Source organism: Tiliqua scincoides, chromosome 4 (genome assembly GCF_035046505.1).
Source record: "Tiliqua scincoides isolate rTilSci1 chromosome 4, rTilSci1.hap2, whole genome shotgun sequence".
Taxonomy (NCBI): domain Eukaryota; kingdom Metazoa; phylum Chordata; class Lepidosauria; order Squamata; family Scincidae; genus Tiliqua; species Tiliqua scincoides.
Window position 1 is genome coordinate 10,181,852 of NC_089824.1, and position 25,283 is coordinate 10,207,134.

General features: G+C 44.1%; 1 protein-coding gene across 2 annotated transcripts in view; it reads left to right on the forward strand.

Annotated features, from left to right (window-relative positions):
- Positions 1-1,476: 1,476 nt before the first annotated feature.
- Positions 1,477-25,283, forward strand: part of NDRG1 (N-myc downstream regulated 1) — a 49,929-nt gene continuing 26,122 nt past the window's right edge. The window contains exons 1-3 of one of the 2 annotated variants that reach the window (XM_066623107.1): positions 1,477-1,642; positions 19,682-19,760; positions 20,955-20,990. In XM_066623107.1, the coding sequence (XP_066479204.1) occupies positions 19,698-19,760; positions 20,955-20,990 (99 nt within the window). In that variant the 5' untranslated portion in view covers positions 1,477-1,642; positions 19,682-19,697. The remainder of the gene's footprint in view (positions 1,643-19,681; positions 19,761-20,954; positions 20,991-25,283) is intronic. The other variant, XM_066623106.1, reaches the window with a different exon arrangement.

Sequence of the window (25,283 nt, forward strand, 5' to 3'; positions counted from 1 at the left end):
GAGAGCTACTGCAGGAGACCAGTTTCCTCCCAGATCTGACACTGTATTAAGGAGGGTCATGGATGCATTCCTGGGCCCAGTGTGCATGGCTTGTAGCAGCAGTTAACACTGCATGCACTGCACCTGGTTGTGCCCCAGCATCATGCGCAGGAAGTGGGTTCAGGTGAAAAAGGAAAAGATAAGATCCCAGGACATTTCTGTGCCCCCTCCTTTGGCTCCAGGGTCCCCCTTTAGACCCTAGGCCCAGGTACAAATTACCCCCTTTACCCCCCTCTCCTAGGCCCTGCCACCAGATGCCTCTGGGAGCACATAAGACCTGCATCCTGGTGCCCTCCCTTGCATCTGGCATTCTGAGGTAGTCTACTTCTGAAATCAGGAGGTTGCACATACTCATCAGGGTTTGCAACCTACGTATGATGGACTTTTCCTCCAGAGATCTGTCCAATCCCCTTTTAAAGGCATCCAGGCCAGATGCCATCCCACATCCTGTGGCAAGGAGTTCCACAGACGAATTACATGCATACACCTGTCATGGCTTGTAACCTGTTATGACTTTTCATCCAGAAATCTGTCCAATCCCCATTTAAAGGAATCCAGGTCAGGTGCCATCACCACAACCTGGGGCAAGGAGTTTCACAGATTAATTACATGCATACAGCCATCATGGCTTGTGACCTGTGATGGAATTTCCCTCCAGAAATTTGTTCAATTCCCTTTTAAAGGCAACCAGGCCAAATACAATCCCCACATCCTGTGGCAAGGAGTTCCACAGATTAATTACATGCATACAGCCATCATGGCTTGTGACCTGTGATGGACTTTTCCTCCAGAAATTTGTCCACTTCCCATTTAAAGGAATCCAGGTCAGATGCCATCACCACAACCTGTGGCAAGGAGTTCCACAGATTAATTACATGCACACACCAGTCATGACTTGTGACCTGTGATGGACTTTTCCTCCGGAAATTTGTCCAATCCCCTTTTCAAGGCATCCAGGCTGGATGCCACCCCCACATCCTGTGGCAAGGAGTTCCACAGGTTAATTACATGCATACACCCGTCGTGCCTTGTAACCTGTGATGGGCTTTTCCTCCAGAAATGTGTCCAGTCCCCTTCGCAAGGCCAGCCCTTTTGGCCTCCAGTGGCCCCTGCAGAAGGAAGTTTACCCAGGGAACTTCCTCCTGAGTGAGGAGAGCAGGCGGGATCGGGCTCTCGCGAGCCACAGAACAGCTTGCAAAGCAAGCAGCGAAGACTCCCCTTCCTCTCCATGCGCATCTGTGCGCGCGCCAGGGAAGGACGCTGCGCAACAGCTGGTTTCCTCGACAGGGGCGGAGGAGAGAGGCGAGAGGGCGGGGCGTGGAAGGAGGAGTGTGGGGCAGCCCCCCCCGAGAGCGGGGAGAGGGCGTGACCGGGCGAGCCTATAAAAGCTCCTCCAGCGGGGACACGCGCTTGGATATCAACAAAGCTCGTGAGACAGCAGCAGCTGGAGCGCTGTGGGGATTCCCTGGCTGGAGCGCGCTGTGGGCGGTTGGAGAGGAGACGTTGCGAGGGACGGGAGGAAGGAAGGAGGCGGTGCTGCCTGTGTGAGGGGGAGAGGCGGAGGCTGCTCGGCTCCGGTGCCTATCTGTCGCTCCCTGCCCAGGTAAGGGACTCCCCACCCCAGCCTTCCTCCCCCTCTGCGCAGGCTGCGGGCGGGTGTCCTCTTTCCCCTGCCAGCCTGCTGGAGGCATCCAAAGTCACTCGGGATGGAGAGGGTGGCTGGAGGGATGCTCTTTTCCCTCTCGCCCAACACCAGTACTAGGGGACAGCCACGGGCAGTGAGTGCCTGTGGCACTGTTTGCCACAGGGGAGAGTGACTGGAGAGATGCTCTTCTCCCTCTCTCAGCCCCTCACGGTGAGTGTCTGTGGAACTCCTTGCCACAGGGGAGAGTGACTGGAGAGATGCTCTTCTCCCTCTCAGCCCCGAACAGTGAGTGTCTGTGGAACTCCTTGCCACAGGAGAGAGTGGCTGGAGGGATGCTCTTCTCCCTCTCAGCCACTAACAGTGTCTGTGAAACTCCTTGCCACAGGATATGGTGAGAGAGTGGATAGAGAGATTTTCTTTCCCCTCTCACTGAACACCAGAACCAGGGGACAGCCACTAATAGTGAGTGTCTGTTGAACTCCTTCCCACTGGATATGGTGAGAGTGTGGATGGAAGAATGCTGTTTTTTCTCTCACACAGCATCAGTACCAGGGGACAGCCACTCAAATTGGGTGTCTGTGAAACTTCTTGCCACATGATATGGTGAGATAGTGAATAGAGAGATGCTTTTCTCCCTCTCATACAGCACCAGAACCAGGGAGAGCTGCTATAATTTGAGTGTTGGTAGAGTTAGAACAGACAAAAGAAAATATTCCTTTACCCAGTGTGTAGTTAGTCTTGTGGGATTCCTTGCCACAGGATGTGGGGATGGCATCTGACCTGGATGCCTTAGGATGGAGAGAGTGGTTGGAGAGATGCTCTTCTCCCTCTCACCCAACACCAGCACCAGGGGACAGCCACTAACAGTGAGTGTCTGTGGAACTCATTGCTACAAGATATGGTGAGAGATAGAGTGGATAGAGAGATTTTCTTCTCCCTCTCACACAATTCCAGTACCAGGGGACATCTGCTAAAATTGAGTGTCGGGAGAGCTAGGACAGACAAAATAAAATATTTCTTTACCCAGCATGTAATTAGTCTGTGGAACCTCTTGTCACAGGATGTGGTGATGGCATCTGGCCTAGATGCCTTATAAAGGGAATTGGACAGATTTCTGGAGGAAAAATCCATCATGGTTTACAAGCCATGATGTGTGTGTGCAACCTCCTGATTTTAGGAGTGGGGCTGCATCAGAATGCCAGATGCAAGGGAGGTCATCAGGATGCAGGTCTCTTGTTGGCTTGTGTGCTCCCTGAGGCATCTGGTGAAGCCACTGTGAGATACAGGAAGTTGGACTAGATGGGCATTTACCCTGATCCAGTGGGGCTTTTTTTAATGACAGGGTGCCTGCCTGTCAAATGAGAATGTGCACTCTGTACTTGCTCCAAAACACTCTTGCCACAACAGCAAAGTCTCCTGTGATCTTGTGTGCTCCCTGGTGGGCCATGTGAGGTATAGGAAGCTGGACTGGGTGGGCTTTTGGTGTGATCCAGTGGGGCTCTTTTTATATTCTTGTGTTCTTAGGAGGTGAATTCTTTGAACAGTTTTCTCTCAAGGAGGGAATTAAATGGGTCTCTTTTTGTACCTGCTGTACCCACCTGTTTGTCCTCCCCAGTGCTTCATTATGGATTTTTGCCCTGTTTGTTTTTCTGCATGCCCAGCCAATTCCGCTCTCCCCCACTTCCAGTTGTCTCTCCTTTTGTATCTTCTCTTGTCTCCCTCCCTCCCCCCCCCCACCAAAAAGTGTGGGGGAACCTTTGATGCAGCTTAAAATTTTCTGGTTTCTCAAACAATCCTTAAAAAAAAATTTTTTTAATTGCACAGGTCCTAGCAAGTGAGAAAAATCTAGTAAAGGGTATTTGCAAAGAAACCGAGAGTGCTCATTTTAAAATGAAAATGCATCCAGTGAGAGGATCAGGAAAATCTGTTGTTGTTTATGTCTTTTTGCTTGATCTACAGTTCGGTGATCATGAGATTCTCCATAACAGTGACCCACATTCAGCTTTACAAATCCTCCCTGACCACATGTCCAATAATGGAGCTTGTATCTCCCCCTACCAATCTTTTTATTGGGGGTGGGGGTGGGCTGAGAGGAAGAAAAGAGGTGCTTTTCCTGGCCCTCAAGTTGCGTTGGAAGAATAGGATTGAACATCTTTTGAAAAGCTGTTTTTTTCCCCTCTGCCCCTCCCTTTCATGTTTTGTAATGGTCTGCCCTCCTTCAGTTGTAAAGGATGGAAGAAGTACCCTGCAGGATCAGACCAATGGCCATTTAGCCTAGCATCCTGTTTTTCAGCAACAGCCAGCCAGATGTTTCTGGGATGACAGCAAGCAGGGTGCAAAGGCAGCAGCCCCTCCCCTCTTGGTCTACTGTATCTGATATTCAGAGATATCCTGCCTATTTTGTTCTTGTAGTAGTTAGATGTTAATCTGAGAAGACTGCCTTGGATCTGACCACCTTGTTTGCAAATGTGTGTGAGGATCAGGAAGTGTTCAGCATTTGTTTTCTTAGTGGGAGAAGGAAAAGATCTTGTGTTTGGGACAGTTGAAACTTTCACTCCAAAATAAGGGGACAAGACAAGCATCACTTTCATGTGATGAGGAATCTGGCTGGCAAATTCTGGCAAACAGACAGAATGCTGGACTGGATGGACACTTTAATTCAGCACAACAACACTTGCATACTGGAGTTCATCTCAGGGCACTTAAAAAAAACTGGATTTTAAGCACCATTTATTCTCTCCTAAGACAAGACTATAGACATGTTCAATCCCTTCACACTTTAGCACTAAGACCCTTTTCTTATCTTAAGGGGGATGGTTAGTGCTGTGCCAGTCAGGAAGCAAAAGGAAGTGTCAGTGAGGAAGCTGGTGTCATGGTTGTACTGGAAAATGTAGGCTGCAAGCAGCTGGTGTTGAGGCTCCCTTGAAATGCATGCCTTTGGGAAGAAATAAAGAGTGGGGGCCCTATCCATGGCTCTGGGCTGCACTGACTGTACCATCTCTTGACAGTGGTTGTTCCAGCTGTGATGCAGGGGCAGGAAGCTTGACATGTGAAGCTTTTTCTTCTCTGAAGTATGATGACAGAAACTAGATTCACACTTTAGATGTTAAATTCCATAGAGGTGCCTGTTTTCACTGCAGAGTCCTGCGGCACACACAGTCACAGTCCACTTCCTTAACTGGATCATCTTGTCCACAAAGTTTTACAGCACAGTAATCCTGTTACTCTTTAAAGTGACACAGGACTCTTTGCAGTTTTTAAAGTCATTATTAATAATGGCCCTTTCAGTCAGTTTCTGTTGCTTGCCTAATTTTTGTGGGCGTGGCTTGATTTTTAGTAGGATGATAAGTAGAGTGATTGCTTCTTGTTGTAGAGTAATTAAACTGGTGGCAACCACAAACATGGGCGTTCACAATGCTTGAAACGTCTACTGTCTTGTTGGCTATCAGCTGGTGCTTAATAGAGTGTCCTAACATGGGATAAGGCTAACAGTGCAAATCCTGTTCATGGCTGCTTAGAAGTAAGCCCTATTGAATTAACAAGATTTGTTCCAGGTAATAATAATAATAATAATAATTAATAACAACAACAAGTATTTATATACCGCCTTTCTTGGTCTTTATTCAAGACTTTATTCAAGGCGGTTTACATAGGCAGGCTTTTTATTTAAATCCCTTATTAAATAGGAATTTTTACAATTTGAAAGAAGGTTCTTTCTTTCAAGAACCACTACATTCAAGGTGTTTCGTTCCAATCTGGCTTCACATTCTGGCCTCCATCCTCCCACGCTCAGAGCAGATGGAATAGCTCGGCTTCAGCTTGTCAGCTGCTTCAAGGTCGCATGGTGCTGGTGGCCTCGAACTGGCGACCTTGTGGATGTTATCTTGTGTGTGTGTAAGTGTGTGTAGGATTGTAGTCCATGTGTGCTAACTTGTTGGATGTTAGGTTAAATTGTATTCACAAAGACTTTTCAAGCATCCATGCTATTTGTTCAGAGCATGAATGTAGCAACTGATTAAGCATCCGGACACTCATGGTTGGAAAAAGGCGGTACCCGTTTTCTATTTTGGGCTCTGTGCATTTACAGTAAATAGATGTGTGTAGTTACAAATGGGAGTGTTATTTTGGTGGATAGGGGATCTGGTTAGTGGAGTGTGGGGGACCATGAAGATAAAATGTGTGCCCTGAGTGAATAGCTGAAGTTGACTAAAGGAAACGTATTTTTTTAAAGGAGGGCTGTTAATTGTTCTACTTGGGAAATGAAAGCGGCATCCCTGCTGGATCATATTTGGTTAGCAAATTCTCCAGAACTCTTTCTTTGCTCCTTTTGGAAAACAGTAGAAATGACTGGAATACTATAGAAGCTTGCTAAACAGGGACTGGGCTTGGAGCAGGAAAGTGGTTTTGTCTCTGCAGGAAGGCGGCGGCAGACACTGTAATGACATCTAGCAAGTTAGGAACACTTCCAAGCAGAGCTGCTTCCTGTGATTGCGACAAATTCCACCAGGCAGTTACTCGTTGGCTTTTACCAGCTCATTTGTTGCTCTTGCAGTTTAATGGAGAATATCTGCTGTAGGGATATAAGCCCCGGTGTCCAACACAAAGGAGAAGGAGGTCACCTATTAGGACACCCTCAGTTCTGCCTTTTAGACTGTACAGCTTCTCCTTATTTCTGTGCACTGTTGGAAGAAAGAAGTCTAGAGAACATTTTGTCTTATTCCTACTAGATAATATGAAGAAAAACACAGTTTATCTAATTAAAGTATTTTTATCCTATCTTCCCTTCCAGTCAAAAGATGCTCAAGGTCGCTTACAGTCACTCGTAAATGAACAAAATGCAATAGGAAACAGTCAGAATTCAAAGCTTAGTGACAGATAAGACATTTTCTGTTGCTGAACACTTAACCATTTCGAAGTCTTGAGTTTGGTATACAGGCGTGCACCACATGACAAAGGACCGTGGTCAAAGCACAACAAAGATGTTCTTAATGAGGCGATCAGGTGTCCTATAGCCTTCAGCAGAGTGTTTACTGACCAAAGAGGCTCTTAATGCAAAGAGGCTGTTCTTCTCCAGTAGCCTGCACAGCCAGCAAGTGTCTGGCAGGGAGTGTAGGTTTACACAATGAAGGCTCTAGATTGGGTGGAATGTTCGCTTAATGACCTAATTGCATAATAAAGCATCGGAGAACATATCCCCATTGTTAAGTGGGTCACACCTGTAGTTTGTATTGGTTACCATAAACAGCAGATCATTGGGGAATTTTCTGCTACAGCTGAAGACTTGAGTGCTATACTCAAGAACTGTAAGAACCAATTTACTCCAAACATTCCTCCAAATAAGAATTTTTCCTCCTTGGTTCGGTTGTTGCTTATTCTATGCATAACAAAAGCATAACTGAAGAACTGCCTTGCAAGATTACCCAGAGGTCCAGCACATTGTTTTCTAGTAATGGCTGACCAGGTGTCTTAATGTCTTGCTTAGAATCTTCAGAGACAAGTATCTTCCTCTGTTCGCAAAGGAATACATGGAAGTATTTTGCCAAACTCCATAGGGGCTCAATTACCTGTAATGAATAAATAGGCAATGTGTAGTCATGCAATTCTGTACATGCATTTAAAATATTTATATTCCACTTTTCTGCCTGAGATGGGTCTCCAAGGCAGTCACATGATTAAAAGCAATCCATTGAAATGGATTAAAAAACTGCAAATAGAACACAGTCATAATCGCTTGGCTAAATCACATTCTGCGAAAGACTGAGCAAGCGGGAAGGCTTTTAACTGGCACTGAAGTTGTAATATAGATGGCCTGATGAATGATAGAAGGGGGAGGAGGTATTTCAGATCTAGGCACCATGACTGAAAAGGCCCTGTTCCCGCAGGCATTCTTCTGATCTCCAAAGCCAGGAATGTACTGAGCAGGGCCTCACTAGAAAAATCTTAATGCAAAAGACAGGTATGAATGTAGGATGTGTGTCTGGAGAAAGGGACTAATTGTTTTTAATATACATTGTATTTATGTTTCGCATTGTTAGCTACCTTGAGTCCCCTGTGATGTGGGAGAAAGGCAGGATAAAAATACTTCAAATAAATAATGGCCTGGGTGGTGTAATGATTAGAAAGTTGGACTTGGCACCAGAAAATCCAGGTTCAAATCCCTGCTTAGTAACAGAGTTTCCTGGGTGAGCTTGGGCCAGTCACTGTCTCTCAGCCTAACCTTACAGGGTCATTGTGAGAACAAAAGTTGGGAATAATCTGTGTACACCTCCCTGAGTTCCTTGGAGGAAGGGCAGTATCAAAATGTGATCAGTAACTAATATGTTGGCACCATAAGGTATTGCGCAGTATTTATTGATCTAGAAAGTTCAATTTAAAATATTTGATTAAAAGTTCAGATGTTAAAGTAGGAAAACAAGGCGTTTTGTGGAATATAGATAATGTCTTCCATGGGAAAGTTTGCAGATTTCGCTTGTAAGTCTGAAACTCGTGTCATTATTAATAATGTTCACAAAGTGCCTTGTTTTTAGGTGCTTAATGCTATTTCTTACACTTGACCTGATGAAATGTGCTGGACTGGAAAAGTCTCAAGCTCATGAAACATCACTTCTGGTTCTTTGAACTTTGTTCGGGCACCCAAGAGCACCCAAGCAACTGATGCAGAGGGCCTGTGCATCACTGTAAAGGAGAGTGTTTACTTGTTAAAAACAACATACAGGAAGGATCATGTTTGAAATAATATGAGCTGCCATGTGGCAAAGTAGTAAACAGTTGGAGGAATGGTGGAACTCTGCCAAGCTTCTGGTGAGCAACGTTGGCCATTCCTAAACAGTCCCTACTTTCAGCTAGATTTAGCTATGGTAAGCTGACTTTAGCAACTTGAACAAGAAATGGACAGCTACCAAGTAAATAGTTGAATTTTAAAAGGTAACTTGACCTTTGCAGCACTTTCTTCAAGTGAATTTGAAGTTCAGCAAATGAATACACTTGTTTCTTTTATCCATTAAAACAACCACCTTGAAGTTACTGTTAGTATTTTAGTTAGAACAGTGTTTCTCAAACTGTGGGTCAAAACCCACTAGGTGGGTTGTGAGCCAATTTCAGGTGGGCCCCCTTTCATTTCAATATTTTATTTTTAATATATTAGACTTGATGCTACCATGGTATGTGATTGCATTTGGGGAAATGTTACAGACCTGTAACAAGCTACTGCGTATATTCTTTTAACAATGATAGTAAATGGGACTTACGTCTGGGTAAGTGGATAGGATTGCTGCCTAGGATTGTTAAAAATTTTTCCTGCTCGATGACATCACTTCTGGTTATGACATCACTTCCGGTGGGTACTGACAGATTCTCATTCTAAAAAGCGGGTCCTGGTGCTAAATGTGTGAGAACCACTGAGTTAGAAAGTAATAAAGGAGCACCGTCACATGACTGACAGATCCAGTTGTGTTTTCTCAAGTGGACTAGAGAGCTAGTGTAACATGAGTGAGGGCACCACTACATAATGTAACATAATGACTCACCTAGTTGCTGGGAGAAGTATTTCCTTATATTCACTGAATCTTGCAAGAGAGATGGAAAATATCCTCTCTCTATTTCACACCTTTCTTGATAGAGGAGAATTGGTCGCTATGGGCCTTCAGCAGGCAGTTCAAAACCCAAGTTGTGATCTCATCTGTTGCCACCACCATTTCATTTTGAGGTTCAAGTTGAACAGTGGTCAGGCTAGAGGTCCAAGATGGAATTGATCCTTCAGGAGACTTGGTTGTACTTGCCTAAGCCCTGCCATCTTCAGTAGGACCTCAGTCTCCTACCCATTGGCCTGCTTCGCCTTTCTGCAACACTTCTGTTTTTCCACCTTGCCTCCTCTTTTACTCATTCCACCTTTTAAAACTGGCAGGGTAACAGTGTATGCTCTTCTTTCCTTCTAATTGACCTGAAAGGAAGGAAGGGTAGGCCAATATAGTAGCAGTGTGTGCTTATTGGCGACTACTGGGCAGGATGGAACCATGGCCACTCATTCTTCATCTGCTGGGCTCTTGGAGGAAGGTGCCTTGTTGGAGCTTTGGCTTGAGATGGGTCCCAACTCCTGACAAGTTTCTCTGCTGACAGTGATTTAAACAATGTGGAAGTTTCTCTGACATAATATGTGCTGGTAGAGCATCAGCACTTGCTCATGTGCAGAGTAGTCTGGCCTTGTTTTGGGTTTTGAGTCCTATTTGCTGCTCACGTATATGTGTTCAGCATTGCACTGTTTTAAGGCTGCTGGTTCTGTTGGCATGGATAGAAATGTGCACTGTACTGTTCATTTCTGTCCTGCCTTGTTGACACTTCCCTTACAACATGTCGTCTTACTTATGCATTGATTGTATAACATTACTGTACTGATGCTACACTTTAAGATAACTGGAGTGCAAATAGAGATGGATCTCCTGTTCACTTTATCTTGCACATTTGACCATAAAGTTAGGTCACTAATATTTTGCACTTTCCCAGCCATACAAAGAATCCTGTTGGCTGTAGTGCTCCAGAATGCAAACCTACACATGTCTAAACATGGAGGATAGCTCCCATGGTGTATAGAAAATAAACTTATGTAACAGTGCAGCTTCTACTGATGGTATTCTAATGAGGCTTTGAAGCTGGAATGTGGATTTCATGAAGTCATGCAGAAGATGCCTGATAATTAGTTGGAGGTCTTTAAATGTTGACAGTTTTGCATGTGTTTAGTGTATCTCTCCTGCTCCCCTTTTGTTGGTTCCTGTTCCTGAAGTGACACCCCATTGATTTTGACTGATACCTCTTGTGATCCTGCTTCCTGTTATTGCTTGTCCTTAACTTTTAGTTCTGGGAAAGGGCTTAGAAAAGACAAACACTCGTGTTGAACTTTGGTACAGATGGATATGTTCTAGTTATTCCCATTACTGCTTGTTAATATTGGCTTCCAGATCACTGCAGCCTTGGAGCATAGAAACCCAGTTTAGTTCCTAAAAGCCTCTAGCAAGCAGCCACAGAAGACAAATGGTGGCCTCTGCTGTGCTGTTGTAGAGCAGGATGTAAAAAGTACGTGCCTTTACTAGGTAGTTGTATTGCAAAAATGAAAGGTTTCCTCACAGGGAAATCTGTGCATGGCAGAACTAAAATCCTATAAAACTTAACACTAAAGGGAATGCTCTTCTCAGATATTGTTGCCTGCAAATGTGCTGCTGAATTAAAATCTGGGTTAATCTGCTTTGGGGATCCATGGTTAGCAGTATCATTCAGTAGAAATTCTTAGTAGTAGCATCCTCACTGCTACAAGAAGGGTAGAATATACTATAAAGCAATCGGAAGTTTGCATTATGGACTGATGTACAAGATAAAAGCACATACTTGTTTAATTAGCTGATGAGAAAATAGCAGTAAACAGAATCGTACCTTGAACACAGATTGAACTTAACTTCAGTAAGTTTTTAATATACTGTATATAAAACCCTGGTTATGCTGGATTGGCTGCTTTCAGATTAACTGGCACTCATAGCTTGTAATGCAAGGACAATCAGATGGTCATGTGGCTGCATGACCACGGCACAGTGCAAACTGTCTCAAGCCTGTTTAGTAAAGTATGCAGAAGCCTGGAGGGTCTACCCTGGTTCCTGTGTTCTGACACTCTGTATCCAAGAAATAGAACAGAAAAAGAAGCTATGTGGATGAAGGTCTAGGGCTGTGCAGCTGAGTGTCAAGCTTGATTGTATTGCTATGTTGGCAACCTTCAGTCTCGAAAGACTCTGGTATCGCGATCTGAAAGGTGGTTCTGGAACAGCATCTAGTGTGGCTGAAAAGGCCGATTCGGGAGTGACTATCCCTTCCACACTGGGAGCAAGTGCAGTCTGTCCCCGGTCTGTCTCCCTGGCTATGGGCCTTCCTTCTTTGCCGCGGTCTGTTGGCCAAGTGTTTCTTCAAACTGGGAAAGGCCTTGCTGCACAGCCTGCCTCCAAGTGGCCCACTCAGAGGCCAGGGTTTCCCACCTGTTGAGGTCCACTCCTAAGGCCTTCAGATCCCTCTTGCAGATGTCCTTGTATTGTATTGTAATACCCATTGTATTACAATGGCTTCAATTGGAGATACCACTTAGGGGACATAAAACCTGCTTCGCTTCAGGCATTTGGAGCCCTAGGGCCAGAGATCAGGTTTAGTGTTCTTTACAGTAGAGTCTCCTCAGGCATTGCTTGACTGAATGCATGCACCCGGTATGTACATCTCTTGGCTCTTTCCACCATAAAAGTGGAAAGTCTCATCTCCTTCTGCAGGAAGAAGTAAAGGCCAGCATTTGTGCAGCTGAGGTGGAGTCGCTGCACTGGGTCCACCCAGAAGACAATGTGAAGTGTTTGTGTGCCTCTCCTGTGTGTGCTGTGCTGATTTCAAATGAGTTGGGCTTCTTAGTTGTGCTGAAAAATTTGCCCAACCCAGCCGACAAACGAAGTGAGGAATGAATAAAATCAAAACCGTCCATAACGGAAAAGTGCTCTGCATGTAATTTCTGTCTTCAGCGCTTTGATTATGCAGTGGCATTAGTTTGCAAAACAAACTTATGAAAGTCTTCCCATTGACATCTCAGGATTTGGGAGTCATTGCGGTGGTTTGGGATTTTTTCTTGAAGTGGAATTCTAGGCCACCTTTCCATAGCTGGTATTTCTTTCTGTCTGATAACAGGTCAGAATTTGTCCCAGAACTTCTGCAGTCTAAGCAGAAATTCCTTAGAATGAAGAAATGTGCACCTGAGTCTTGCTCATAGCTGTTATGCCCTGAAAATACAGCCAGAATTCTCGAAGGTGGTGTCTGAATTGATTTGAAACTGAAGGCACTGAATTTAGTGAGGGACTAGGGGGACCCAATTCCAAACTGAGGGGTTATTTTGTTGCAGCCTTCAAGCTTCACTGCAATCTCCTTGGAACTCCATGGCCTTGGTTTCCAGGCTAGATTCCAGGCTAGAATCTTTATCTTCCAGTATTGGCTGTGCTGTTCACAGGCTATCTCCAATCCAGGGGTTTACTGACTTGGTCAGTACAGACCATTTGTGCAGCTTGATGGCTGAGATGAGAAGCTTAAAAACAGAACTGCATGAATCGGAACTGGATAAAGAAGGTTGCGTTTGAATTTACGATACCTGCTTACCCAGTGATGAGAACATTTTTGCAACTCTGAAGTTCCGGGATCTGGATGGCCTTTTAACTTGCAGTTCAAGAAACTCCAAAGCAGCCTTGTACATAGTTGCTGCTTGATCATGTATGCTGTGTGGAGAGTTGGGCTGATAGATGTAAAGAGCAGGAGGATTTTTGAAGTTCCTATCAATTGCTTGAACTGCTGAATTAATTCACTTCGGCGGTAAAAGCAACTGCAGTGCAAACATTAAATAAATGTTAGTTCCATGCACAGTTGCCCATCCTTCCCTCACCCCACCCCCAATGTGGCACATATTTCAATATGGCTGCTATAATTCTTTTTTTAAAGTGAGTTTTCTTATGACATGCCAGTGATTTCTAGCTCTGAACTATGGAAATCTTGAGTGAATAGAACAGTTGATTTAGCTTTATCATTTGAAGGCCAGTATAGTCTGACTCCACTAAGCAACATATAAACATGTGACTGACCAAAGTCCTTAATTTCATCATATTTATAAGCTTTGTTCAAAGAACAAAGCTATCTGATAAAGTAGTCAGTTGCAGGAATTACAGTATGATATTTGAGCATGTCAAAATACTGCAGCCTACATCTAGGTCAGGGGTGCCCAAACCCCAGCCCTGGGGCCACATGCGGCCCTCGAGGCCTCTCAATGAGGCCCTCAGGGAGCCCCCAGTCTCCAATGAGCCTCTGGCCCTCTGGAGGTTTGTTGGAGCCCGCACTGGCCTGACACAACTGCTCTCAGCATGAGGACGACTGTTTGACCTCTCGCGTGAGCTGTGGGATGAGGGCTTCCTCCACTGCTTGCTGTTTCATGTCTGTGATGCAGTAGCGACAGCAAAGGAAAGGCCAGTCTTGCTTTGTGCAAGGCCTTTTATAGGCCTTGAGCTATTGCAAAACCTTCATTCATTCATATAAGTTCATCTTTAATATATTAATTTATGTAAACTTATGCAAATTTATTCAAATTTTAAATGTAAATTAATTCTTTTTTCCCCCGGCCTCCGGCACTGTCAGAGAAATGATGTGGCCCTCCTGCCAAAAACCATGGACACCCCTGATCTACGCCATGTTTACAAAGAGGAAAAGAAATGTTGGGCATCAGTGGCACAGAAAAGGGCTTGCAGAATATAAAGTTAACTTCCAAAGTCATTCTGCTGCTAAGAGGATTTTCCTGTCTTTGCAGGGAAATTCAAGCCTAAAATGGAAAGAAGCATTTTTAGACTGCCAAGTGCAGTCTCTGGATTATTCTGAATGTTGCCATCCAAGATGATGAAGTTGCCAACTTGTCAGCACACGTAATTGGCTGCACAACTGAGAAGTGTGCCCACTTGCGCAACTGCCACATGCTGAGGTGCAACATTGATCCCAAGAGCTGCTAGGGTGGCCCTCTGGGTAATGCAAAAGTTGGACTGGGATGCTCTGAACTGCATTGCTGGGAAGGTCTGCAGGAGTCTTTGATCATGCGGTGTGAACGTTTTGTTTTCGTGGGGTTTGCTGACCCACCCATAACTGAGGCAAAAACCCAACTTATTATCGATCTAAATATATAAAGGACGAGAAGGAAGTGAAACAGTTTGCTTTCTTCAACTCAAATGTCAGCTGCAGTCTGGTTGGAGCTGACAGGGCAGCACATCTAGTTTTCCCTCCTCATACATAATGTAATGAAATGTGTGGGGTAATGTGCGTTTTCCGGTTCCATGTCATTGACAATCTCAGATCAAGGAAATGGACGATGAGTTTCATTACGATTGTATGCGTTAGGGTGGGAAAGAAAACTAGGCACATGTAACTTCCTCCTTGAATAGTTTACTGCAGTGTCACTCAAACTGTGGATCGGGATCCACTACATGGGTCACGAACCAATTTCAGGTGGGTTCCCGTTCATTTCAGTATTTTCTTTTTAGTGTATTAGACTTGCTGCCAACATGGTAGGTGACTGCATTAGGGAAATCTGTACTTTTAAAAGGCTGCAATGTATATAACAATGATAGTCAATGGGGCTTACTCCTAAGTAAGTGTGGATAGGATTGCAGCCTAGGACTGTTAAACATTTTTCCTTGATGATGTCACTTCCTGCCATGACATCACTTCTAGTGGGTTCTCTCATTCTAAAAAGTGGGTCCTGGTGCTAATTGTGTGAGAACCACTGGTTTACTGCAAGCATGGTTTGAGTACTGAACCTGAGTCCCACTGCCAGTGTAAGAGCTAGGAGGAGTGATCCACCGCTGTAGAAGAATTAGCTTTTTAACTTGTTGGGTAGAACTTAATGTGGAGATAGGCAGCAATCTTATTAAAGTCAAGTCTTTCCATGGTGTCCACACACCTCTTTTCATGTCACTGTTGGCTATGATCAAACAGTTTATTGTTTTGTTCCAGGGGCAAAAGTGGACGGGACTACACACTGCAGGCAGCAATCCCATTCCCAAACTGCATTCAGCTCCTTACAAAAATCTTGCCTTCTAAGAAGCTGTTTTCAAACAGTTCCTTTATTTAGGCTGTTGCTGTGACTTCCTGGAGCACTGCTTGTGTAGCAAGCTAATACCCCACCAGTCACTCAAAACAAACAAAAAGGAGCCACCTAAACACAGTGCAGTGTGGAGTTGGTGTCTTGCCAGTAAGATGAAAGCATTATCAAGCAATAAAACCTTGTTGCAAAGATCCTTGAGGGAGCCACCCACCACATGGTAGATAGCAAAAGCAAACCAAATTAAAGCATAGCAACCTGAAACAAGCTGTTCCTTGCTCTGAACAGTAACAAAGTCCTGAAGAACATAGCTGAACATTACACTGGTGAGGAAGACCTGAAGGGGGGAGAGTTACAAAGGCAGTGACACCAGAGTTCAAGATTGGTAGGGATGACTAAAGTACCTTCCGTGGGTACCAAAGATCACAAAGTGGTTTTCAAGTTAGAAATTGCATTGTCTGGAGTCCTATAACACTTTCCTGGGAGTAAGCCCCACTGAAAAAAATGGAATTTACTTCTGAGTAGACGTGCAAAGGATTGTGCTACTAGGGTTATTTATGGTGATGATTCTGGGAAAGGGCATGATGGTAGAAAAGCTAAAATTGAGGCTTGCTGATTGATGATATTTCTCTGAGCAGATCCAGCTTAATATCAGAGTTTACTTTTATGTTAAGGTTCTCCAGTGACTGTAGGTGCTCCTCTTGCTGTGCTTCTGTTCATGTTGTTCTCTGTCACAAAACTTTGAGATGTGGTGATTTTTCTCTGTATGGAGACATACATATGTAGTTTCTAATGTGATTCAGAAAAGCATTTTAAAATTGGCAAGGATAAAAATTATTTTCTACCACCTCTGTATTCTCAGAACTTGCCTTGCAAAGTGCATCATAAATGGTCAATCAACAAGAGGTGTAGGGGAGTTGAGATGATGGAGCAAAGCAGTATTCTTTGGGGTGTGATGAAGGATCTATTCTAACTAATAAATTAGTTAATGATTAGGAGGAGTGGCTGAAAAACTCTCAGCCCAAGACTTTATTTCTTTACATACTTGGGAGCAAAGGCTCACTGGATTCAGTGGGTTTCCACATGCAACTGAGATAGGATAGGGCTTTGAGGTTTTACGTTAAGCCCCTTGGACCTCTTTTGATACAATAGCATTCTTCTCCCTGTATTCTTTAGGTCAAATTTCCAGTAGTAATTGTTGCAACTGCTCATCGGCCACTGAGGCTTTACTCTTCTGTAAGAGTGGCTATGGGTAGTAGTTACAAGTCTGATCCAACGTATTGGCATTGCACTGTGTCTCTTGCAAGTTAGTGATCGTTATAAAAAACATTTAAAGAAATAGTTTGTCAGTGAAAGTAAACTTTGAACAAGAAACCACAGTATTTTCCAAAGCAGTGTGAAGCTTAAATATCTTGTAAGTGATGTCTGCCTCCCCCACACCCACCAGATCTAAGGGAGTATCAGGCCTAACTTTTCCTGGGGAGTTGAATTGAGCACCTGGGCTGTTCACCTCAGACTGCAAGGGGGCTTTGCCTCCATTCAAAAATGCCTTGTACATAGAAAACTAGCACGTTAGGAGAGAGGTTCTCTCCTAGCCTTCCCTTCTCCTACCTGGAGCAAGAATCTAGGGCATGTTGATTTACCAAAGTGGAAAAACATTGACCTGGCAATACCTTTTAGTAAAGATAAGTCAGAATTATGTTTGTTTGCCAGTAGTCTACCATTCCAATCTCTGTGCTGACTTACAGCTTCTGCTGTACCAATAATATTAACACTGTGGTTTCTGCCCTTTTGGGGTCAAATCGGATTATTTTCTAGGAAATGTTAATTGTATGACCGTGTACTGTTCCAGAGATCATATGGGGTGCGCTAGATGTTTTGACTCAGTGTTTTCTTGAAATTGTGCTGCTAAAAGAAGGTAGGTAAATGTGGGCTAGTGAGGTTAAACTATTGTAAAAATCCCTATGGGGGTTTAGAACAGCCTGCCTATGTAAACCGCCTTGGATTAAAGTCTGAGGAGAAATCTGATGACCAAAGAAAGGCGGTATATAAATACTTGTATAAATAAAGTCGGATCTCCTCTGGATAAAATGGCTTAACACAGGTGTCTGTCCTGTGAAAGTTTTGGACTGTGGCTAATAAGGAAGATACAGTTGAATGACTAGAACAAGTAGAGAATAAGAGCTGCCTATTATTCCCTGTAATTGCCAGGCTATGAGGAATCGCATTCCAAAATGTTTCTTCAAGGCTTTTAATGCCTTCCAAAAAAGGTTTTAGAGGCTTTTATCCAAGAAGTGAGTTTTTCTTAAGTTTTAGTCACGGTTGCATTTATGAACTCATTCTCCTGAAACACTGATGTACACTTTGTACGAACAGTGCATAATTGGTGATTGTGCTTCATGCAGTGAGACTGGGAAGGGGGTAGAGATCTGCAGACCAGATGGATGGAAGCACCCATCAACTTGGGCTCTCCATGTGCATGTCCTTAAGTGAAGAGAGATGTCCGTGACCCAAAGGTGTACATGCTATTTACAGTCATGGTAAATCAAATACCATTGATGCCATGATCATTGTGCACTTGTGATGCTCCATCACTCTGTATGGTTGTGTATTTGCTCCTTCCTCATCCTTTCCATTTTTGCAAATTTATGTAATCTGTTTGAAAAGAATTAGCTACACAATTAAGCTCCATCAGCTCTAACAAGTATGACAGGGTTCAGCCTTAATCCATAACTAAATTGCCAGACTTGTGTTTAATGAGACTGAGGTTGATGGGAACCTAACTAGGACTACGTAAACAGGCTATTCTGTTATGAGGCCTTGTGACCTCTGAATGCTGAATTGGCAAAAGGGGGAGAGATAAGGGGAGAGCCTTGTTTAACACTCAGCTGTAAATTTGCAAGCACTAACTGCTTCAGATATAAACCAAGCTTTGTATTTTGACGACTTGAATGTGGGAGCAGTTGTCAAATATACAGTACGTGTAGAAACCACTGTTATGTAGTTCAGCTACTCAAAGATTGCAGTTCAATGTGGGGGGAAATTTGTGCATGGTGGATAATTCAGTTCAGGGGTAGGACACACTGCCACTAATCACCATTCACTACTCTTTAGATTAATCACTAACCACTACTTGTAGTGATCTCTCTTAGAAATGGCAATATAACCTATTGATTTGTAGATGCCTGGTGTATTTGCATGGGCAGGGGTCCTATTGTGTGCCTGGAGCTGAGACACTCATCATAATACAACCCTCCAACCAGTTAAACAGTAGTTTGAGCCTCTGCTTTGTAGGCTGCATGCAATTATAAATGATTTCTGGTAGTTTTAAGGGTGCAACACTTGCTCTCAGTGCATTCAATGTCTTTGGGTGGTGCACAAGCTTTCCATGTTGGAGGGAGTTTGGCTCATGTCATGGGTGTAACAGTTGCTATTTGAAATGGCTTATGGAAAGTTGTATGAACTTTCTTTATGAAAAAACCTGCCAGGTGATCTGGTACATTATACGTATAAACTTTTGAAGCTATCTTTAATAGTTCATTGGTTCCTGTAGCTCAACAGTATATTCTGACTGGCAATAATTCTCCAGGGACTCGGGCATAGATTCTTCCATTCCTGCTGCCTGATATTCCTTTAACTGGAGATTGAACCTGCATGCAAAGCCTGTGTCCTATCTGTGACTAACAATTACTAAACTTTTCAAACTGGCATGGTGAAAATCAGAACAACATGGAAAACTGCTTAAACATTAAGCCACACAAAGTAACTTGCATCTTTTCTCTGCTTGATTTTTTTAAAAAGCATTTGGCATCCTCTTCCATCTTCATCTGACTAATAAAAATGCTCCCAATATTTCTGGTGTAAGATAGATTTGCGGAATTATTCACATGATTTTTATAACTCAGTATGCAGTTCTTGGCTACTGTGAAGAAGCAGGAGCTCAGAATAGGTTGCATTCATGTGTTTTTAACTCCCTCTTGAGGCGGGAACTGGATAGGCAGTCACCGGCATTAAAGTTGTTTCTCATTAGAATTGACATAAGAGGCTGCCCCAGCTTTTGTTTGTGTTTTGCTGTTGCTGTTCACTCTATTATCAAACAATCCAATATTTGCCTTAATCCATTTTCCTTCTATTTATCAACTTGAAAAACTTAGATAATTAACATGATCAAATCTTTAAAAACTCAGCAGCTATATAAAAATCTTATTTGCCGAACGTTTGTTGTTTGTTGATCACTGCAGCAGTTTGAGCCATTAAACATTTTTCTCTTTAAGCTTAAGCTTGTATGCATAAACCTACAGAAATTTTTGTGTGAGGGAAGTATATGCAATTGAGGCTAATGTATATTTGTGTTTTCTTTTCTACAGGTATCAACTACTGACAATGTCGGGAGACCCCCAAGACCCTCGTATCACAGAGGTGAAACCACTGGTTGACAGAGAAGAGGTAAGCATGAATTGTGGCACTGGATCAGGAATTCTCATGCCTTGGTGAGAGGCTGGTAGCCAAGCACTCCACAGTGGTGGTGATGGCTGGGTGGAAAGCGACATGCTGGATTTTTAATCTGTTGTCTCTTCCCTGTGCCCTCACCCATCAAATAGTTCACTACGGGATTGTACATGGGGCAGATAGATTCACTTCATCTGTCATGGTGCTTTTTTGAATTTTTAGTGCCTAGAGCAGGGGTGCCCAAACCCCAGCCCGGGGGCCACTTGCGGCCCTCGGGGACTCCCAATCTGGCCCGCAGGGAACTTCCAGTCTCTAATGAACCTCTGGCCCTCCGGAGACTTTCTGGAGCCCGCACTGGACCGACGCAACTGTTCTCAGCATGAGGGTGACTGTTTGACCTCTCGCATGAGCTGCACAGCAAGGGCTTCTTGCTGTTTGACATCTGTGGTGGAGCAGCAGAAGCAAAGGAAACACTGGGCTTGCTTTGTGCAAGGCTTTTTATAGGCCTTGCGCGATTGCAAGACCTTCATTCAATCATATAAGTTCCATCTCTAATATATTCATTTATGTAAATGTATTCATATTTTATTTCTGGCCCCCCAGCACAGTGTCAGAGAGATGATGTGGCCCTCCTGCCAAAAAATTTGGACACCCCTGGCCTAGAGGGATGCAGCAGTGGTCTAGAAGACCATCGTCTTGGCTCTGGAATTGGAGTACCACAGGTGGAGGAGACAATATAAATCAATGACTCCTTTATGGTATATCACTGAACTATGGCTTAGAGCTGTATTAATGAATGTATGTTTGCTGTGATATTCTCTCCCACCATATTCCTTGTTGTCTGTGTTAGAAGAGGGGAAGCATCCTCTTCCTTGAATTGATGTGTTGCATTTGAACACAAGAAACTGTGGTTTAGCCAGCTTCAGTTAGAACCAGTCAGGTTCCAATCAGACAAATGCTTTAACTTTTCTTTTAATTTATGAGAGAAGAGAAGGAGAAGGGTGAGCTTTTGATCCCCCAACTCCTTGGTCTTGTTCACATAGCACAAAACTGGACCACTGCAATGAGAGTGTAAATTTCACAAAGCATAGGTCTAAAATGTAATTCTTTCACACAGTGTCTTCAATCCATACAACATTTACATTTTAGAACTGGAAAAACTTCCCTGAATTACTTCTCTGATTTTTCTAGGCGATCACACGTCTCCTGCCTGACTTTGATGTTCAAGTAAGTGCCTTTTCAGTTTGCTAAAACAAAATTCCAAATTATTAAATTTGGCGCACTTCTAATCTCATGTATGCATTAAAATGAAGCAGTCAACTACACTTAGGGTGCCATCCAGACTGGCAGATGGGCAGGCGCCAGGGCCAGCCCATTGTCGTCACAAAAGTGCCATAAAGCACTTTCGTGTCCGCATAGGGGGAGATAGGCCAGTGCTCAGATATGCGCTGGCCTCCCCATGCCAATGCGGGTCCCAGGCAGGATGAGTTTGTGTTGGCCAAGCTTGGCCCGTGCGGGGGGCAGGAGGGAGGCATTTTGGGGCAGAAGAGAGCAGGCAGCAGGCTTCCCGCGAATGGGGAGCGGGAGGTTTTGCTGCATCCTGCCCCCCTTTTCGGACAGCCTGGGACAGTCCCAGGCTACTCAGATTTGTGACACCAATTTAGGCAGTGCAGATCCAAGTAGACCCCTTGAGGCTGCTGCGGCTCTCCCCAGAGTGAGGGGAAAAGTTTCCTCTTGCCTCAGACTAAGCCTCAGACAGTCCCAAACTTGTGCTGAATACAGTTCAGGCTCACCGGCCTGTCTGTTCCAGTACAAGATAGGATTGGGCTGTTAACTATGTTGCCACTTTCTATAATAAGCTTGTTGACATGAAACTTCTCTTGAGCATCACATAGAAGATGAGCTCTTTTTGTGCCTGCTTAGAGTGTACTTTTGTTTGGGATTTTCTTCGCTGTCCTGCTGAAGCAGGACATCCCTAGCATGTATTCACTGCTGAAACAGACGCCTGCGTTGGCTTGGTCATGTCGTGAGAATGGATGATGGCCGGATCCCAAAGGATCTCCTCTATGGAGAACTCGTGCAAGGAAAGCGCCCTACAGGTAGACCACAGCTGCGATACAAGGACATCTGCAAGAGAGATCTGAAGGCCTTAGGGATGGACCTCAACAAGTGGGAAACCCTGGCCTCTGAGTGTCCCACTTGGAGGCAGGCTGTGCAGCATGGCCTTTCCCAGTTTGAAGAGACACTTTGCCAACAGTCTGAGGCTAAGAGGCAAAGAAGGAAGGCCCACAGCCAGGGAGACAGACCAGGGACAGACTGCACTTGCTCCCGGTGTGGAAGGGATTGTCACTCCCGGATTGGCCTTTTCAGCCACACTAGACGCTGTGCCAGAACCACCTTTCAGAGCGCGATACCATAGTCTTTCGAGACTGAAGGTTGCCAATACATAGAGTGTACTTGCCAGGTTACTCAAACCTCATGACCAGCTGGACTGGAAATCTTTCAGAGGTTTGTTGGCAACACAAAAAGTCTAATCCTGTGCTTTTGACAAGATAATTACTGACATGGTGCACTTTGGCACAAGGTAGAAGTTTTCAGTGCTAACTAGCAGTACCACACCACAACATTTACAGGAGAACATGCAATGGCAGCAACAAATCAGTACATAGCTAAGTCTTAGCACAAACCCTAGTACCACGGCAGAGCAGGCAATCCTTGAGATGACACCAAGGCCTAATGGTATGAATTGTTAAATAGAATGCAGAAGCGGTAGAGCCAATGCACTTACCAGGCATCCAGAACCCAGGCGTCATGTTTGGACCATCCTACCCATATACTTGCATTCCGGTTAATAATTTTCAGTTCCTGTGCATTCCATTGGGCATATTTTCTGTCTTAAGGTGTGCCCAGCAAATACAAGCTGCTTGTTCACTATGTGTTTCTTTGTTTGCAAACTACTATGGAGATGGGGACACAGCTGTATTACTTAAATGCCGTATTGCCAGCATTTGTCAGTGGTGGATATGCTGGACGCATTAAAGCACAGGTCAGGTGGTACAACATTGCAGTCCTCCAGCAAGGTTCCAGCTAGGGAGCCTTGTCCAGTTCTGCAAGTGATAGAAGGCTGAATGCCTTATCTTGAGATGGAAAATATATACGTAATATTGGTGTGTAACTTGATAGTTCTGAAATTGTTGCAGTGAATGCAAGTGCCTCCATTGGATGCTGTGCTCTGTTTCTACACAGCCACCTTAACTTCACCGCATCTGTGCTAACCTTCTTCGAGGAGTTTGGTTTCAGTGGTTGAATCTCAGACCACCACTGACCAAACACTTGCATGTGATTTCTTGCAAGATCAGAGGGAATAAGGTTTGGATTACCCAGTGTTCTGGTCCGTTTCTTGCTCTCTGGCTGTGAAGGAAGAACACAGCAGGCGTGTGTATTTGGCGGGTGGTGGTTGACTTCTTGCTCAGAGCTGAGATTCTAAGGAGCTAATCTATAAAGTATGTGATATATATAATAAACTCATCCAATAGACTAATAGTTAGCTCAGCTGGTTGAGTGCCAGTGAGTTTGCATGTGAAACAGGGCTGTCCATGGTCATTGTGGTGATTTCTTCATACTCAAATTCCCTAGGCATGCAGAAGTAAATATATTTGTAAATAAAAGAGAGAAAAAACAGCCCAGGTTAACCTGAGCATGCTCAGTACCTTCCCCCAGAAAACAAGTCGAATGTTGAATTGTTTGGGGGGGACGGGGGGGCACTGTTCTGGGAGAGGGGTTTGACCCAATTCAGCCAGTTGGACTCTGGGGTTGGGAAGGTGCTCAGGTCTCTCTTGTGTCTAGAATAAAGATAACCAGGAAGCCAATCTGTCAGGGGGTGTGTAAGTTTGAGCAGAGAGAGCTCTGATCTCATTATTTAAATGTTGATAAATTTGGTGTTGCAACTTTCTCTAAACATTTTTTTAATTTGAAATTCTGGTATCCACTTCCCCATCAATTGTTGAAAATCATTCTTATATAGTAGTGGAACTGGGAAAAGCATTAAAACACAGCTTTCATTAAATCAGGATATCGCTGCACAAATACTGATGCAGCTCCTAACCCTGTAGTTATCTAAATAGAGGGCTGGGTATGAAGCCTTTTGAAATTTTTTGTTATGGTCTCAAGAGTTGCTACTGTTGACCTATATAGGGGCCCCCCTGTATCCATGGATCCTATATCTGCAGATTCACTTATCCATGGATTGGGTCCATGGGGACCCTCGCATGCCCCCATTGCTTGTGCCCCCTCCAGTGGCCAGCAGAGGCCTCAGATGTCTGCCCACAGCCTCTGCCAGGTTCAGACTGAAAGTTAAAAAAAGGCAACTTCTGGTTTCTCTGTGAAACCAGCTCCGGATGGAGAGGGGAGGCATTCGCCTGTATCCATGGTAGTTTCAGTTAATCATGAATTCCAGAACGGGGGCACACCTGTTTTTCAAAGAGGTCAAGCATATTTCCTGCTACACAACTGTAGGTGGCAGTGAAGAATCAAGTAGCTACTTCCAAGGACCATAGCTAAGGGGTAAGTCTCTGACCACTAGTTGAACTCTTCCTTATGCCATGTGTTTGGCATAAGGGTAAATAGCCACAAGGGTGAAGAGCCCTTGTGGTCAAAATGAATGCATTCTTTTCCATTGCAAAAATTGAATGTAAATCTCCTAATGGAGATGGGAGAAGTAAAAATGGGGGTGCTTTGACACTGAAAAAATTGTGCCCAATATTCCTGAAACTGTATATCTGCTAGTAAAGACTTAAAATGGAACACTAATGTTGCTCCTTGGCTGTGCCCTGAGCATATAAGAGCATTAAAAATGCCAGAAATAGCAGCTTGGAGGACAGTATGCTTCTACTATGCTAGTCAGGCTTGTGCTGGTGATCAAAATTCTTTTGTCCTAGTTTCTTGTTGTTTTTTTTCATAGAGGCAAGCTTGTGTCTGGGGTGATACAATAGGCAAAATCTTGCATGACAGACAATAAGCAAAATCTTGCATGACTGAGTATATCTTAATACAAGCATTCCCTCTATATAGAACATGAGCTTGTTGACCAGGTTAGAACCCTTTAAGCCCCTTCTTCCTGCCACATAGTTACCTCTGTAGGAGTCTGTTGTTGACGAACATTCGATCACGTGAACCCCCCCTGCAGCTTGAAGCAGCACAGTCTGACACAGATAACTCACCTTGGCGACAACTGGTCTGAGTTCTGGCGCACTCAAGTGTTGGATATGGCCAAGAGATTGTGCTTAACAAGTAGTGTCTGCTGGTTTAGAGGACAATGGATAGTGCAGAGTTCTGTAGCAACTCTGGCAGCAGCAGGTCCAGTTTTACATTCTTTTACAATTGAAAATAAAATAAAAAAACACGTTCTTTTAAATTAACCCATTTTTGCCTGGCCCACAGGTGTACACATTTAGTCCCTGTTGCATATATGCAAGATTGGGCAGAAATGGCTTGAGCCAGTTTTTTAGCATCAAGATCCAC